Source organism: Henckelia pumila, chromosome 3 (assembly GCF_033568475.1).
Source record: "Henckelia pumila isolate YLH828 chromosome 3, ASM3356847v2, whole genome shotgun sequence".
In the NCBI taxonomy this organism is placed as follows: Eukaryota; Viridiplantae; Streptophyta; class Magnoliopsida; order Lamiales; family Gesneriaceae; genus Henckelia; species Henckelia pumila.
In genome coordinates this window covers 179,284,484-179,299,003 of record NC_133122.1, presented here as the reverse complement: position 1 = coordinate 179,299,003, position 14,520 = coordinate 179,284,484, and the positions used below count along the sequence as shown (strand labels likewise).

The window sequence follows — 14,520 nt, the reverse complement described above, 5'->3', positions numbered from 1 at the left end:
TCGATCAGATCCATACAAAAAATAATATATTTTCATAAGTCGAATTTAATCAGAAGCCCATCTCACGAACATGCATCATGTTTTTTGTTACTATTATTACATTATTATGAAATTTCGTCCAATACAAGTCATCCATCCGCATAGTTGCTCAAATTGTAAAGTTGCAATCTGAATTATTATGTGTATTTATGAATATTCTCTAATATTAATAATAGTCATAATAACAATAATAATATAATATAATATTTAAAAAGTGTATTACTTACAATAATTGTAATTAATCGTAATTATTAACTTTTTAACAGATAGTCACGCGCGACGTAAAAATCGTGTAAGCGATTGAAATATCGGAAACCCTAAAGAGTCCAATCGATTTTGGGGAAGAGCAGTCATCCACTCGCCCAAACCCTCGCGTGGATTTGCAGATCTGGAGATCGAAAAATTTTACAGAAAAAATAAAATTACAGGTATGACCATCTTCCCACCACCCCCGTCCTTTTAGCCCTTTCGTTTGTTTCAACTATAATTTTTCGCCATTGCCTTAGCTAAGTCACCGAATTCTGACGTTTTTCAATGTTTTGGAGTTTTAGTTTTCTCTACGGTAATGCTGGTGTATCAACTGGGCAATTTGGGACTCAATGATTTATTAAATTTCGAATTTTTTGTAGCTGCGATTCTAATTGTCAGCTACTTAACAGGAGTCTGTTCAAAATTACTATCCATGTTTGAGGGGGGCGGGGGCCGGAAAAGGTTCCTTGTGAACTTCGTGTGGAAAGCTGTAGTTTTGAACTTTATGTTTCTATACGCTATAATTGTCGTGGAATGGTTGGCTTTTTAATACATGGCTGGAAAATGCCATAATGGGTTTTTTTGTATTTCCAGAAAGTTGCCACTTTTGCTTTTTCTGGTTTGGATCAATTCCGTTAATTGAGGTCAGCTACAGTGGATCATTCTGGCTTGAATTATTTCGAATTTGAAAAAGATCGGTGACTTATGATGCTGAAGGTAGAATCCATCATATTTAGTTAGCTATGACTTATGAGCCCAAATGCTGTTGTTAATGTTTTGTGTTTGGAGCCCTATTCATCGAAATATCGGTCGGGAAGATGAATGTATTCTGCGGTATGAGTGGTAGGTGAGGGGAACATACTGGAGATTTATAGGAAAGAAGATTATGATTTTTCCCCTTTGCTGATATCATTTTTTTATGGAATGACGAGATCAGTAACTGGTAGATATTGGAGCTAATGACAGTCTTCATGGCAAATGTTTGCTGCATGTGCCTCCGTTCTCGTTGTCCCATTTAGGCCTCAATGATAGATAAAGGGTTTAAACAGTATACACCATGGCAGTTATGGGATTTAATGACAGTCTTCATGGCAAATGATTGCTGCATATGCTCTGTTCTTGTGGTCCCATACAGGCCTCCCTGATAGATAAATGAAATTTCATAGTATAACTCCAAAATGTCTTCTTTCGATTTTATATAGCCAATTTGTTGGAGAAATCAGAGGATCTGAATGTGCTATAAAAACTGAATAGTATATGAGATTGAATGTTAAATACATGGCGTCTATGATTTTTTGGCACAGAAGTGGAGGCTATCCAGCATGGCATATGTTTCGCATAGCATATGTTTCATTTTGCATATGCTAAAAAATCATTGGCTTCCATTAGTTTTGCATGGCACACGAGTAATTTATAGGGTTGGAGTTCTAGTTTGGTGAAAATTTCGATATTTGGGTATTAAATGAGACAGGAAATTGGTATATACTCATTTGTGTGAACATGGTTAAAGCTTACTCTCCAATTATCCACTGCAAGAATTGATTTTTTTCATGCAAATTATGGGAGGATACAAGATTTTTCTAGTGAATCTTGAGATTTCCAGTACTTCAATGTTTAAGTAATTAGATTCGGTTTTCAATAGTCTTTTGTACTGTCTTGCTGAAGCATTATTGATTGTCTTTTAAGATTTTCCAAAGTATTTTGTCATTTGGAAATTGAACCTAGCTCTCTTCACATTTGTTCATGATTGGATAAACACTTGGAGTGCGTACTTTTTATTTTTGTATAATATGTCGCTGATATGACCTTTTTTTCTAGGTGGCTATAGGAAAACTTGAATTTTAAGGAAACAGGTTGTAGTCATGGATATAGATCTTAGGTTACCTTCTGGAGAAACTGATAAAGAAGAACACAATGGAATTGTTAATATGCTAGATGGAGATGAGAAACCCCTCAGTTTAGATGGAGTTGGTGGAAGTATGGTGGATGTGGAGGAAAAGTTGCATATTGAAGATGGGGAGGACATAAATTCCCCCCTTCACGAAATAGATTTTAAAGATTTGACAATTCTTGAGCCTCTTCCTGGTATGGAATTTGGTTCACATGGAGATGCATATGCTTTCTATCAGGAATATTCTAGGTCTGTGGGATTCAATACAGCAATTCAGAATAGTCGCCGTTCAAAGACATCAAGGGAATTCATTGATGCTAAATTTGCATGCTCTAGATATGGAACGAAGCGTGAATACGAGAAATCTTTAAACCGACCACGCAGTAGACAAGGAAGCAAGCAGGACCCAGAGATTGCCACAGGTAGGCGAGCTTGTGCAAAGACAGATTGCAAAGCAAGCATGCATGTTAAGAGAAGGCAAGATGGAAAATGGATAATACATAGATTCGAAAAAGACCACAACCACGAATTGTTACCAGCCCAAGCTGTAAGTGAACAAACCAGAAGGATGTATGCTGCAATGGCCAGGCAGTTTGCTGAATATAAAAGTGCAGTTGGCCTCAAACATGACTCCAGAAGCTCATTTGAGAAGAATAGGAACATGACAATGGATGCAGAAGAGGTGAACGTTATGCTTGAATTTTTTATCCAGATGCAGTGTCAGAATTCCAACTTCTTCTATGCAGTAGATGTTGGTGAAGACCAACGTCTGAAGAGTATGTTGTGGGTTGATGCTAAAAGCAGGCATGATTATGTCTATTTTAGTGATGTTGTGTCTTTTGATACAAGCTACGTGAGAAGCAAGTATAAAATGCCTCTGATTCTGTTTATTGGGGTCAATCAGTACTATCAGTTCATGCTTCTTGGATGTGCTTTGATATCGGATGAAACTGCAGCCACATTTACATGGGTCATGCAAACGTGGTTGAAAGCAATGGGTGGTCAAGTTCCAAAATTGGTAATTACAGATCAAGATAAGGTTTTGAAGTTGGTAGTTTCCGAGATATTCACTTCCACTCCTCATGTTTTTTGTTTGTGGAACATAATGGGAAAGGTTTCTGAGACCCTGAATCATGTAATTAAACAGAATGAAAATTTTACATCTAAATTCGAAAAGTGCATATATAAATCAGTGACAGATGAGGAGTTTGAGAAGAGGTGGCATAAATTGGTCGACAGGTTTGGGCTAAAAGAGAATGAGCTGTTCCAATCATTGTTTGAAGACCGTAAAAAATGGGTGACAAGCTTTTTGAAAGATGGAATTTTAGCTGGCATGTCCACAGTTCAACGATCAGAGAGTGTGAACTCTTTCTTTGACAAGTATGTACATAAGAAGACCACTGTGCAAGAGTTTGTGAAACAATACGAGTCAATTCTACAAGATAGATATGAAGAGGAAGCAAAGGCCTATTCTGATACTTGGAACAAACAACCCGCTTTGAAGTCTCCATCACCATTTGAGAAGCACGTGGCTGGGATGTATACCCATGCCGTGTTTAAAAAGTTTCAAGTCGAGGTATTGGGTGCTGTAGCATGTGCCCCCAAGAAAGAGGAAAAGGTTGATGCCACCTTTAAATTTAAAGTTCAAGATTTTGAAAGGAATCAAGAATTTATCGTCACTTTGAATGAAATGAAATCAGAAGTATCCTGCATATGCCACTTATTTGAATTCAAAGGTTTTCTTTGTAGACATGCAATGATTGTCCTTCAAATCTGTGGAATTTCCACTATTCCTTCCCAATATATTTTGAAACGGTGGACTAAGGATGCCAGGAGTGGTGGTTATTCAACTGGAGATGCATCTGAACAGGTTCAGTCAAGGGTGCAGCGGTATAATGATCTTTATCACCGAGCTGTAAAATTAGGCGAAGAAGCATCATTATCACAGGAGAGTTATAATATGACTGTACGTGCACTTGATGGTGCTATTGAGAATTGTTTGAATGTTAACAACTCAGATAAGAATTTAGTAGAGACTGGCGCATCCGTCTCGCCAGGTCTTCTCTGCATCGAAGAAGACTTTCAAGGGAGTAAGACTAATAAGAGGAAAAATGCTACCAAGAAAAGGAAGGTTGTTGTGAATCAAGTTATCTGTTCTATTTTTCGTTATGTTTCCGTTGTGTTTAAAGGCTGTACTACCTGTATTGCAGTTAAATGTGGAGCCAGATATTATGACAGTTGGGACGCCGGAAAGCTTGCAACAAATGGTATGTCATTTTGAATTTCTTTGCTTCTGAGTTGTACAGGATATCGAATCTGGATGAGTTGTGAATTTGAACCTAAAAGAAGCTTGGGTGAATAATTATTAAAATAGAAATGCATGTCAAATTTACGAAACCATGGCATAAAGTATGTAGCACATAGTAGGGATAAAATTTGGAGTTCTTGTAGGCCATGAATGCTTGGCTGTTTTCGCTTTTTGTATGAATCAGAAAGATCATTCTGAAACTACTAATCTAGACAATACTGATAGGTTTTTGCAGTTTACTCCAACCTTCTTGTTATATTTATTACCAATTTATTGTTTCTTTTCTATGTGCAGGAGAAATTGAGTTCCCGGCCAGTCAATCTTGATGGATTTTTTGGACACCAACCAGGGGTGCAGGGAATGGTAGGCATTTTTATCAAGTTCACGCAGTGAATTGATCTTCGCATACACTATTCCTAACTGCCTTAAATTGTTTTGGAAGGTACAACTGAACCTAATGGCTCCTTCACGTGATAATTACTATGGGAACCAACAGACAATTCCGGGACTGGTATGCTATTTATTTGCCTTTAAGATAAGAAATAAGTTTTGTATTAGGATTATTTGTTTGGGATAATTAATTCCTGTTATCAACTTGTTTTGAAGGGCCAGCTGAATTCTATAGCACCTGCCCATGATGGTTATTATGGAACTCATCCTACCATGCATGGATTGGTACTTAATTATCCTGCATATATTTTTCTTAATATTTTCTTGGTGAATAGCATCTGATGTATAACAGAATTACCATGGATGTGTCTTTCTTCAGGGGCAAATGGATTTTTTCCGCACTCCAAATTTCAGCTATGGCCTTCGGGTTAGTCTTTCCAGATGACAAAAGTTAATAAATCTCCCGTGTTACTTACCTCATCGATCTGCGGTTTGATAATATTCATATATAGCCTTTGCAGGAGGAACCGAACGTGAGATCTGCCCAGTTGCACGATGATGCCCAAAGACATGCTTGAGAGTTGTCTTCTTCACGGCTAAACAAAGCGTTCAAGTCTCTCTCTTAATTAACTGTATAATGGGGCTGCAGTGTCTGGAGTGGCGGCACAAAATCCTGAATGACAGTTTCATGTTGTAAAGTGTGTTGTAACTTATGCATCAGTAGCCGATTTTAGACCAGTAGGATGATTGAATCTGAAAATGGCGGATTCTTTTAGCTGTGATCATGATATAGACATATAGTTGTATCCTAATGCAGTTGTGAACTAGAAATTATATGTAAATTATGCAATAAAATGAAGGGTCGGAGACAGGTTTAGGCTCGGAGTTCCTGTTGGGCTTAGGAGATACGAATTTGTGTTATACAAGCAGATTTCTGAAGTGATTTCTCACCTCTTTGTCCTTCGAAATTGTGTTCCATTACGGTGTTCGGTTTTAAACGAAAATTTGAGTTAAGTCATATTTTATTGGTTTTACAAAATTTCAAACCACATCAAATCATCAATTATTTATAACCAAGTCATAAATTTCAGTATGGTTCGTTTATGTTTGATTTGGATTTTTGAGTCTCAAAGTGAATTGTTCATAAGATATTGTAATTGTTTTTTTAAAAAAAATGTAGAAGTCGGCGTTAGATATAAGTTAAGGGAAAATTTTATACAGAAAATACTTATGCAGGTTGCAAATATATACATATTTTTTTTTTTGAAAAAGGCAGGTTGCAAAATTTGGAACTTCTGAAAAGGCAACTTTTATATATATATATAAACGAACACGAGATTTATATTATACCAAATCTGGGCTAATTAATTACATCAGCAATTAAAATAGGACTCGAAGGAACAGACATAAAAACAGCTTATGTAGTAAATGCATGACAGCATGGGCATTGAGCAACATGATTTGCTTATTGATTCACAAAAGTAAGGTAGTAAACGGAACATCTAACACTAAATTTTTACAATCATCGATAATTAAACTTAAACTAAAAGAATTTGATTCATGGGCGTTGAGATCTTCGATAACAAGGAGAGCATCATATTCGACCGTAACATGCGTCAAACGTAAAAATTTTTTGTCAATTTAAAAGTTTAGAGATATTCAATTTAGACTCTTATGTACTTCATAAAAGTTTAATGGTATTCAAGATGAACATTTGTAGAGTTTTAAAAAGTCATGTGATATTCAAACATGACTTTTAAAAACTCTACAAAAGTCTAAAGGTAATTAAAATGTCAATAAATTTTTAAAGACTCCATGAAATTTTATTAAGTATAAGAATTAAAACATAAGGTACAATAATAAAATGTCAATAATTGTCTTTGGTTCATGCTAAAGATTTGGGTAGACATTAGTCTACACACTTTCATCTCTATTAAAAATAAAATTTTTACAAACACTATTATCATACATACTACTTAGATTAACAATAATCTCTATACAAACCTTTTTTTTTTCTATTTCAAATTTACGATAAAATAAAAATTAATAACATCATTATATGAGATTATAAAAAAAATTACTTCAATTAAACATATTAAAATTTTACAGACTTACATTAACTGTTTAATTGCAATGAATTTAGTACTATTTATCGATTTTTTTAAATCAAATCGATAAGTAAGTAATAATTTATTTATATTAATAGATAATTTTTTTAAAGAAATATAATTATTTTTAAAAATATATAAATAGAAGTTATTGAAACTCAACTACTAATTCAAAGAAATAATAAACTTTAAAAATCACAATCATAAATTATAAAATTATTAGGTTTCTAGAAAAAGTTTGCAAATGTCTATAAAAATCATGAAAAACAAATCTGTAAGATTCTATGAAAATTTTTAGAATTCTATGAGATTCTACGAAAGTTAGTAGAAATCTATCAATTTCAAAAAAGTTTATAATTTTTAAAAAAGTCAATAAATCTATGTAACGAATACACCCCTTGTAGTGACCCGCAACGTGATCACCTACTAATCAGAAACTTATGCAAATAATTAAACAATAAATAATCATAATCAGAGTAGCTAAGAAAATAATACAAAATCCGGAACCGGCAGAATACAACCGGTAAACAAATCCAACTTGTAATCTACAAGGATAACCCAAATGTCAATACTATGTCCCAAAGAATCTTATTGCATGCTCTGATACCATAATGTAGTGACCCGCACCGTTATCAACTACTAATCAGAAACTTAGACATGCAATTAAACAATAAATAATCATAATCAGAGTAACTAAGGAAATAATACAAAATCCGGAACCGGCAGAATACAACCGATAAATAAATCCAAATTTATACAACTCAACTTAATACAAGTAAGGTAAAATCTAGTGGTTAACCCTGCAGTCTTGCATTGGTCACCAGCTAATCTCTAAATTCCTGAGAGAACTACCTGCAATTGCCCCGTCGAATGGGTGTCCAGACAATAGAAAATAACTGGACGTGAGCGCTAAAGCTCAGCACTCTAGTACGGATAAACATACATATATGATGCATACAATGTAATGAACGAGTATCATATTTGGGTAGACAAATCATAGTCTGCTCATACTGGCGCCTAGGATGTGAGCTGTAATCTCGGGAAATCAAACCACTGGATGCGACCACTCACTCCTAACCGGACGTAGACCCAACAAATGTCCCCTAGATCACTAGAGTCCGCTCGACCCGTTGGCTACTGTGACTTTCAGTGTCAAAACGTTCTATCAAGGGCTGATCACCATATAACACTGGCTTATCTCGAAGAAGATTCAAGCTCAATATGAATGCACATGCAGCATAATATCTCAAATCAATAACATGCATCATGTCATATAATATGCAACACATAAGCATGCAAACCCGCTGACAATCTCAGTCAGTACTTATGTACCTTACTAAGGCAGTCCTAGAAGCATCTATCTAGGTTCCAAGCCTACCATTTAGCACTACAAAGCAAAGTAACCATGCATTATATTCTTGCTCTAAAAGTCTTAACTAAGCTATAGTATAATCCATAATCTCTGTTAGGAGATAGAGCTATACTTTCGTCCGTCGTTAGCCCGCTGATGTTGAATGCCCCAGAGCTTGGGCACAGCTCCGTTATGACCTCTAGACACCTCACCAAGGCTCCGCCGCTTGGCTACTATTACGAACATTGTCCGTTATTTATAAAAATATAACTACCTACTCCAACTCTTTATAAAAGAGTCCCAAATCCCTTAAAATCAAGCCATCATGGGAGAGGAGAGGATTTTGAACGATTTCAAATGAGCCCCTCACTCCCATATTTATAGGCAACGTTCAAATCGTCTGATCCTGGGTTTGGACGGTCCGATCATGCATGGTAGCCACGTCGCATGCATGTGAGTTCGAACGGTCCGATCCCACTCCGGATCACCCGATCTCTTGCGTCCGAAACACTTGTATAATTTCCTTTGACGCTTGTTCGGGTTACACTTCGGATGGTCCGATCCACTCTTCGGATCGTCCGATCGGCCTTAATGACATCAACCATGACGGAATCCATATGATCAACTTTTGACACCTGTCCCACCTGAGTTCGGACCGTCCGATCTCATGATCAAAGCGTGCGATCTCCCTTAGCTTCCGAACCCATGCTGTAAGGCCTGAGATTATTTAATTTTAATATTCTTAAATTAAATATTCTCAGATTAAAATTAAATAATCTCGGGCCTTACACATGCCCTCCTTCCGAACTCCATTTGTTCGGATGGTCCGATCTTAGGGTTCGGATCATCCGATTCAACCGGTAACTTGGACCCCTTCCAGACTATTTTGGACATTCTGGATTCGATTTCTTGGTCCGTTTGATCATATAAAAATCCCTTAATCATGATTTATTTAATTTATCTAACTAATGTGTAAATAATTATTTTATGAATTTAATATTTATCTATGTTTAATTGTTAACAATAAAATTGTAATCGAAATTCATGGATTTGAAATACTTTCATCCAAGCGTAACCTTATAGAATTTATCGGAATTTTGGATATTGAATATTTCTATAGACTTTTAAAAAGTTAAAATTTAAGTACCACTGGCTTTAAAAATCCACTTGATATCAATTGTTGGAACGTCTATACTATATTATTAAATTTGAAACATTTTAATGTTATGATCCGTTATTTAAATGTCAAAATTATCATAATTTAATTTAACATACCATATTTAGCATTAATGACACTTTGGTACATTATATGCCAATACTTTTTGTCCTTTGATAGTTATTTATGTCACATTTAATTTGTTTTTTTGTCATTGATAGATATTTATATACGCAAACTTTATCTTTGTAATTTTTATTCATTATTATTATTATTTTTTGTTTTTGATTACAAAAATAAATTATACAAGCACCGAACTCAGGCATCCTGAGTACTAATTTAACGTCTTGACATTCGACTCCTGAATTTCCTCATTTGAATAGACAGCATAAGTTTGGAATCATTTTAAATTGAAATTGAAATTAAATTTGTTAACTATAATAAATAAATTGAAATTAAAATTGACTGTGTGTGTATAGAAATCCATCCATGGTAAACTCTCCTGGGACGATGGATTTGGGGTTCTTTCCAGTTCTTCATTCGCCGGGCGCTGGTTCTGCATCAGCATCATCGTTTTTCCGTTTCAAGGCGTAATCTCAAGGTGTGGGTAAGCTTATTTTTCAATCCTCATCCGAAACTGCGGCGAGTCCTTGTGGGGATGGGGAGAGGTTCCGAGTGAATATAATGGAGCGTTTTCGGCTAGTTTGGGTTTATGTTTCCAGAAAAAATAAATAAATAGTTGTTTTGGTCTTCAATTGTTGCCGTTTCGGGTCTTTTATTCGTTGAAATTCTGGTATTATGTGAATCGGGTGTGGTGTCATTTTTCATCTTAGATGAAGTTAAGTTGTGGATCAAGGCTTTGGAATGTTTGTTGTCCATGGGAGGCTGTTTTGGGAGTTGGTAATTGAAAATTTTAGCTTCGTATCAAAGAATTGTTGGAAGGGAAGTGAAAATGTGTTGCAATATTTGGAAAATTTTGAATGTTGTGGATAGTTTGGTGTGTGTCTCCATTGGTGTGGTTCTGGTTCATTATTTTTTAGATCTCCATTTGTTGCCAAGGCTGCTGATATGCATGTCCTGTAAAGCTTTATGTCGTACATATTCTTTAGCTGATTCCCATGTAAGGCGTATCAAGAATGAGAAACTACTTAGTATGCTATTTGGTGCATTTTTGAGTTTATCGATAGGCAATCGCGTGGCATTTGGTTTTTTTGAAGCAAGTTGAAGTGTAGAAAGAATAATAGTTGCTGGTGGTCCGTTGTGTTATAAATTTTATAGTCATTCATAGTTTGTGGCATGTGATCCTGAGTGGCTGAGTCGATACAAGTCCGAATTTAACCTTTATTGAAGTCCATTTTGTTATGTTTTAGATTCTATTCACAATTTCAAGTTCTTCTTTTTCCCATCTACAGGATTCATTATTTATAGAAGAACAATGAGTCGTGCTGTAATTTAATAGGCCTAGGAAATATTCATTTCGAAATGGTGGATTTTGTGGACACTGTGGAAACTGTGGGTGGTGTGACCGATTTATGTTTAATTGATAATGCAGATAGTGCTCAAAATAAGGATGGACAATTGATTGGTTGTCCTAAAAGTGATACTGTCGGGACTGAAGGTGAAAACTTGGAACAACATGATGGGATAGAATTTGAATCCCATGAGGCGGCTTATATATTTTATCAGGAATATGCAAAATCTATGGGATTCACCACATCAATTAAAAATAGTCGACGTTCTAAGAAAACCAAAGAGTTTATTGACGCCAAATTTGCATGCTCAAGATATGGGGTCACACCAGAATCGGAGAGTGGCAGTAGTCGAAGACCAAGTGTCAAAAAGACAGGTTGCAAGGCTAGTATGCATGTAAAGAGAAAGCGAGATGGAAAATGGTATATTCATGAATTTATGAAGGAGCACAATCACGAGCTTTTACCTGCCTTAGCATATCATTTTCGTATTCATAGGAATGTGAAGTTAGCTGACAAGAATAATATAGACATTTTGCATGCAGTTAGTGAGAGGACAAGGAAGATGTATGTTGAGATGTCTAGACAATATGGCGGGGGCCATAACTATTGTCTTGACAAGAATGAGTTTGATCACCAGTTCGACAGAGGTCAGTACTTGGCATTAGAAGAGGGGGATGCTCAGGTCATTCTTGAGTATTTTGTGAGAATTCAGAAAGAAAATCCATCGTTCTTCTATGCTATTGACTTGAATGAAGATCAGCGTCTGAGGAACTTATTTTGGGTTGATGGGAAAAGCAGGAAAGATTATATTTACTTCAATGATGTTGTTTGCTTTGATACCAGTTACATGAAAATCAATGAGAAAATGCCTGTTGTTCTGTTCATTGGCGTGAACCATCATTTTCAGCCAATGTTGCTTGGTAGTGCACTGTTAGCTGATGAAACTAAACCAACATTTGTCTGGTTAATGAAATCATGGGTTAAAGCAATGGGCGGGCAAGCTCCTAAAGTGGTAATCACCGATCAAAATAACCACTTGAGATCAGCTATTGAAGAAGTTTTTCCATATACACGTCACTGCTTTGCACTTTGGAATATATTAGAAAGGATGGCCGAAACTCTTGCCCATGCACTCAAATATCATGATAATGTGATGAAAAAATTCAATAAGTGTATATTCAAGTCGTTGACAGATGAAGAATTTGACATGAGGTGGTGGAAGATGATTGGCAGATTTGAACTACATAACAATGAATGGATTCTTTCACTGTATGCAGACCGTAAGATGTGGGTTCCTGCTTTTCTGAAGGAATGTTTTTTGGCAGGGTTATGCACATCTCAACGATCGGAAAGTGTAAACTCCTTCTTTGATAGATACATTCACAAAAAGATCAATTTGAAAGAGTTTGTAAGACAATACGGAGCAATGCTTCAAAGTAGGTATGAAGAGGAAGACATGGCTGACTTCGACACATGGCACAAACAGCCGGCACTGAAATCCCCTTCTCCGTGGGAAAAACAGATGTCAACAATTTATACACATGCAATATTCAGAAAATTCCAGGTTGAAGTTTTAGGTGTGGTAGGCTGCCATCCTAAGAAGGATAAAGAAAATGGAGGAATTAGTACTTTTAGAGTAGATGATTGCGAAAAAGTTGAGCATTTTATGGTGGCATGGAATGAGGCGAATTCAGAGGTTTCTTGTTCATGTATGATGTTTGAAAATAGAGGCTTTCTTTGTAGACATTCAATGATTGTCCTTCAGATATGTGGTCTTTCTAGTATCCCATCCAGATACATCCTGAAAAGGTGGACAAAAGATGCAAAAACCAGGCAAGCAGCGATAGAAGGAACAGAGAGAATCCAAAATAGGGTGCAGAGATACAATGATCTTTGTAAACGTGCAATTGAATTAGGTGAAGAAGGTTCTTTGTCTGAGGATAATTACAGTATTGCTTGCCGTACTTTAATTGAAGCCTTGAAGGACTGTGTAAATATTAATAATCGAAATGCCATGGAACTTAGTAGCAGTTCTGTTGCTCTTCGTCGTGCTGAAGAAGAGAATCAATTCGTCCATTCTACTAAAACAAATAAGAAGAAGACAACAAACAAGAGAAGAAAAGTTAGTAGCTTTTTATTTGCTGTCAATATCTATGTTCATTTGGTAATCATCTTCTTGTTATAAGGAATATATTCAATGAATGTCTATATCTCAGTTACAAACAGACAAGACAGCTGTTGTTGAAGCCCAAGACCATTTGCAACAAGTGGTGAGCCATAGTGTAGCTTAGTAAAAGTTTTTTCATGGCTTTCTTGTAACTTGCACGATGTCTATTAAAAGGCTGAAATGATTTGCAATCTTTGATATGCTTGAAAGAGGGATTTAAGGAGCTACACACTCCTGATTTGATTGTTCCCTCTCCAGGAGAATTTATGTTCAGATGGAGTGACCCTAAATGGTTTCTATGGATCCCAACATAACGTGCATGGATTGGTAAGCCTTTGTGAGGTTCCTGACCATATTACTGTAGGAACATTTTAGTGGTCAAAGATGCTAGCTTCTGAATGTAATTATTTTTAGAATGAAAATATAAAAAAAGCATGATGCATTATATTTAACCTTTTCTGTTGATTAGTTAAATCTGATGGAGCCACCACAAGATGCGTACTATGTTGGCCAACCGACAATGCAGGGACTGGTATTATTTTTTTTTACTTTTGTCATAAAAAATTAGATGGGTTTAAGTCTACAGAACCTTGGTTCTATTTACACGTGAAGTAATTTGATGGGGTGTGTTATCTCTTTTGGGTTGTATCGTAGGGACAGTTAAACCCCATTGCGCCCAATCATGATGGCTTTTATGGAGTTCAACAAAGCCTGCCTGTTCTGGTATTCTAGTGGATTACGCATCAATCTTGCAATGTTTATCATCTCAGACGACGAGTTACCTTTTTCACTCTATTTTGTAGGGGCATCTGGATTTTAGACAACAAAGTTTCAGTTATGGCATGCAGGTCATTTGTAGCAACATTTTGTCTCAATAATTCGCTACTTATAGACTTTACTCCTCAATAACTTCCATTTTGACCTATTATCAGGATGAACATAGTGTGAGATCGCTGCAGTTGCAAGGCAATGCTAGACATGCTTGAGAACTGCTACAATAGCCACAACTTTTGCCATCCGTCGAAATTTTACATTTTTGCTCGGATATTGTGGTTGTAGTGGATGTTTCAAAAGCTCGGTCGTATTAGGATCCTGCACCTCTAATTACTGTAGAAGACTGACCCCTCAAAATGATGTTATAAACTGTTAATAAATCAGGAAAAGCGTTTTTGTATCTCGTCTTTGGCTTTTCTTTCATATCATTGATCGATGAATATTGCTTTAACCTGGTTAGCTGTTCAACAATGTACAATGACATCTGCGACACGAGTCAGGAGCGGCTGCAAATTTCTGAATTCACGGAATATAGGCTCCGGACATGATCGCCTTACAGCACATATCCTTAACTCATTGATTTGCTGAAATTTTTCTTACTTTTAGCAGGTTCCA

At 36.0% G+C, this 14,520-nt stretch overlaps 2 protein-coding genes across 11 annotated transcripts; both read left to right on the top strand.

Annotated features, from left to right (window-relative positions):
• The first annotated feature begins 348 nt into the window (after nucleotides 1-348).
• LOC140886750 (protein FAR-RED ELONGATED HYPOCOTYL 3) lies at nucleotides 349-5,765 on the top strand. 5 transcript variants are annotated; one of them, XM_073293536.1, is made up of 9 exons: nucleotides 349-467; nucleotides 883-1,005; nucleotides 2,107-4,310; nucleotides 4,390-4,446; nucleotides 4,782-4,850; nucleotides 4,930-4,998; nucleotides 5,094-5,162; nucleotides 5,257-5,304; nucleotides 5,390-5,765. In XM_073293536.1, the coding sequence occupies exons 3-9, from the start codon at nucleotides 2,151-2,153 to the stop codon at nucleotides 5,453-5,455; spliced, it is 2,538 nt and encodes an 845-aa protein (XP_073149637.1). In that variant the 5' UTR covers nucleotides 349-467; nucleotides 883-1,005; nucleotides 2,107-2,150; the 3' UTR covers nucleotides 5,456-5,765. The 5 variants fall into 5 exon arrangements, with proteins under 5 accessions (XP_073149637.1, XP_073149638.1, XP_073149639.1 ...); XM_073293537.1 differs by lacking the exon at nucleotides 883-1,005; XM_073293538.1 differs by lacking the exon at nucleotides 349-467 and having other exon boundaries at nucleotides 511-1,005; nucleotides 5,399-5,765.
• Nucleotides 5,766-9,886: 4,121 nt separating this feature from the next.
• Nucleotides 9,887-14,308, top strand: LOC140886717 (protein FAR-RED IMPAIRED RESPONSE 1). Of its 6 annotated transcripts, none has more exons than XM_073293451.1 (8): nucleotides 9,887-10,099; nucleotides 10,905-13,086; nucleotides 13,181-13,234; nucleotides 13,390-13,458; nucleotides 13,601-13,663; nucleotides 13,792-13,854; nucleotides 13,935-13,979; nucleotides 14,064-14,308. In XM_073293451.1, exons 2-8 carry the CDS (start codon nucleotides 10,975-10,977, stop codon nucleotides 14,115-14,117), a joined length of 2,460 nt encoding a protein of 819 aa, XP_073149552.1. In that variant the 5' UTR covers nucleotides 9,887-10,099; nucleotides 10,905-10,974; the 3' UTR covers nucleotides 14,118-14,308. The 6 variants fall into 6 exon arrangements, with proteins under 6 accessions (XP_073149552.1, XP_073149556.1, XP_073149554.1 ...); XM_073293453.1 differs by having other exon boundaries at nucleotides 9,888-10,093; nucleotides 11,045-13,086; nucleotides 13,786-13,854; XM_073293450.1 differs by having other exon boundaries at nucleotides 9,888-10,093; nucleotides 13,786-13,854.
• Nucleotides 14,309-14,520: the final 212 nt, after the last annotated feature.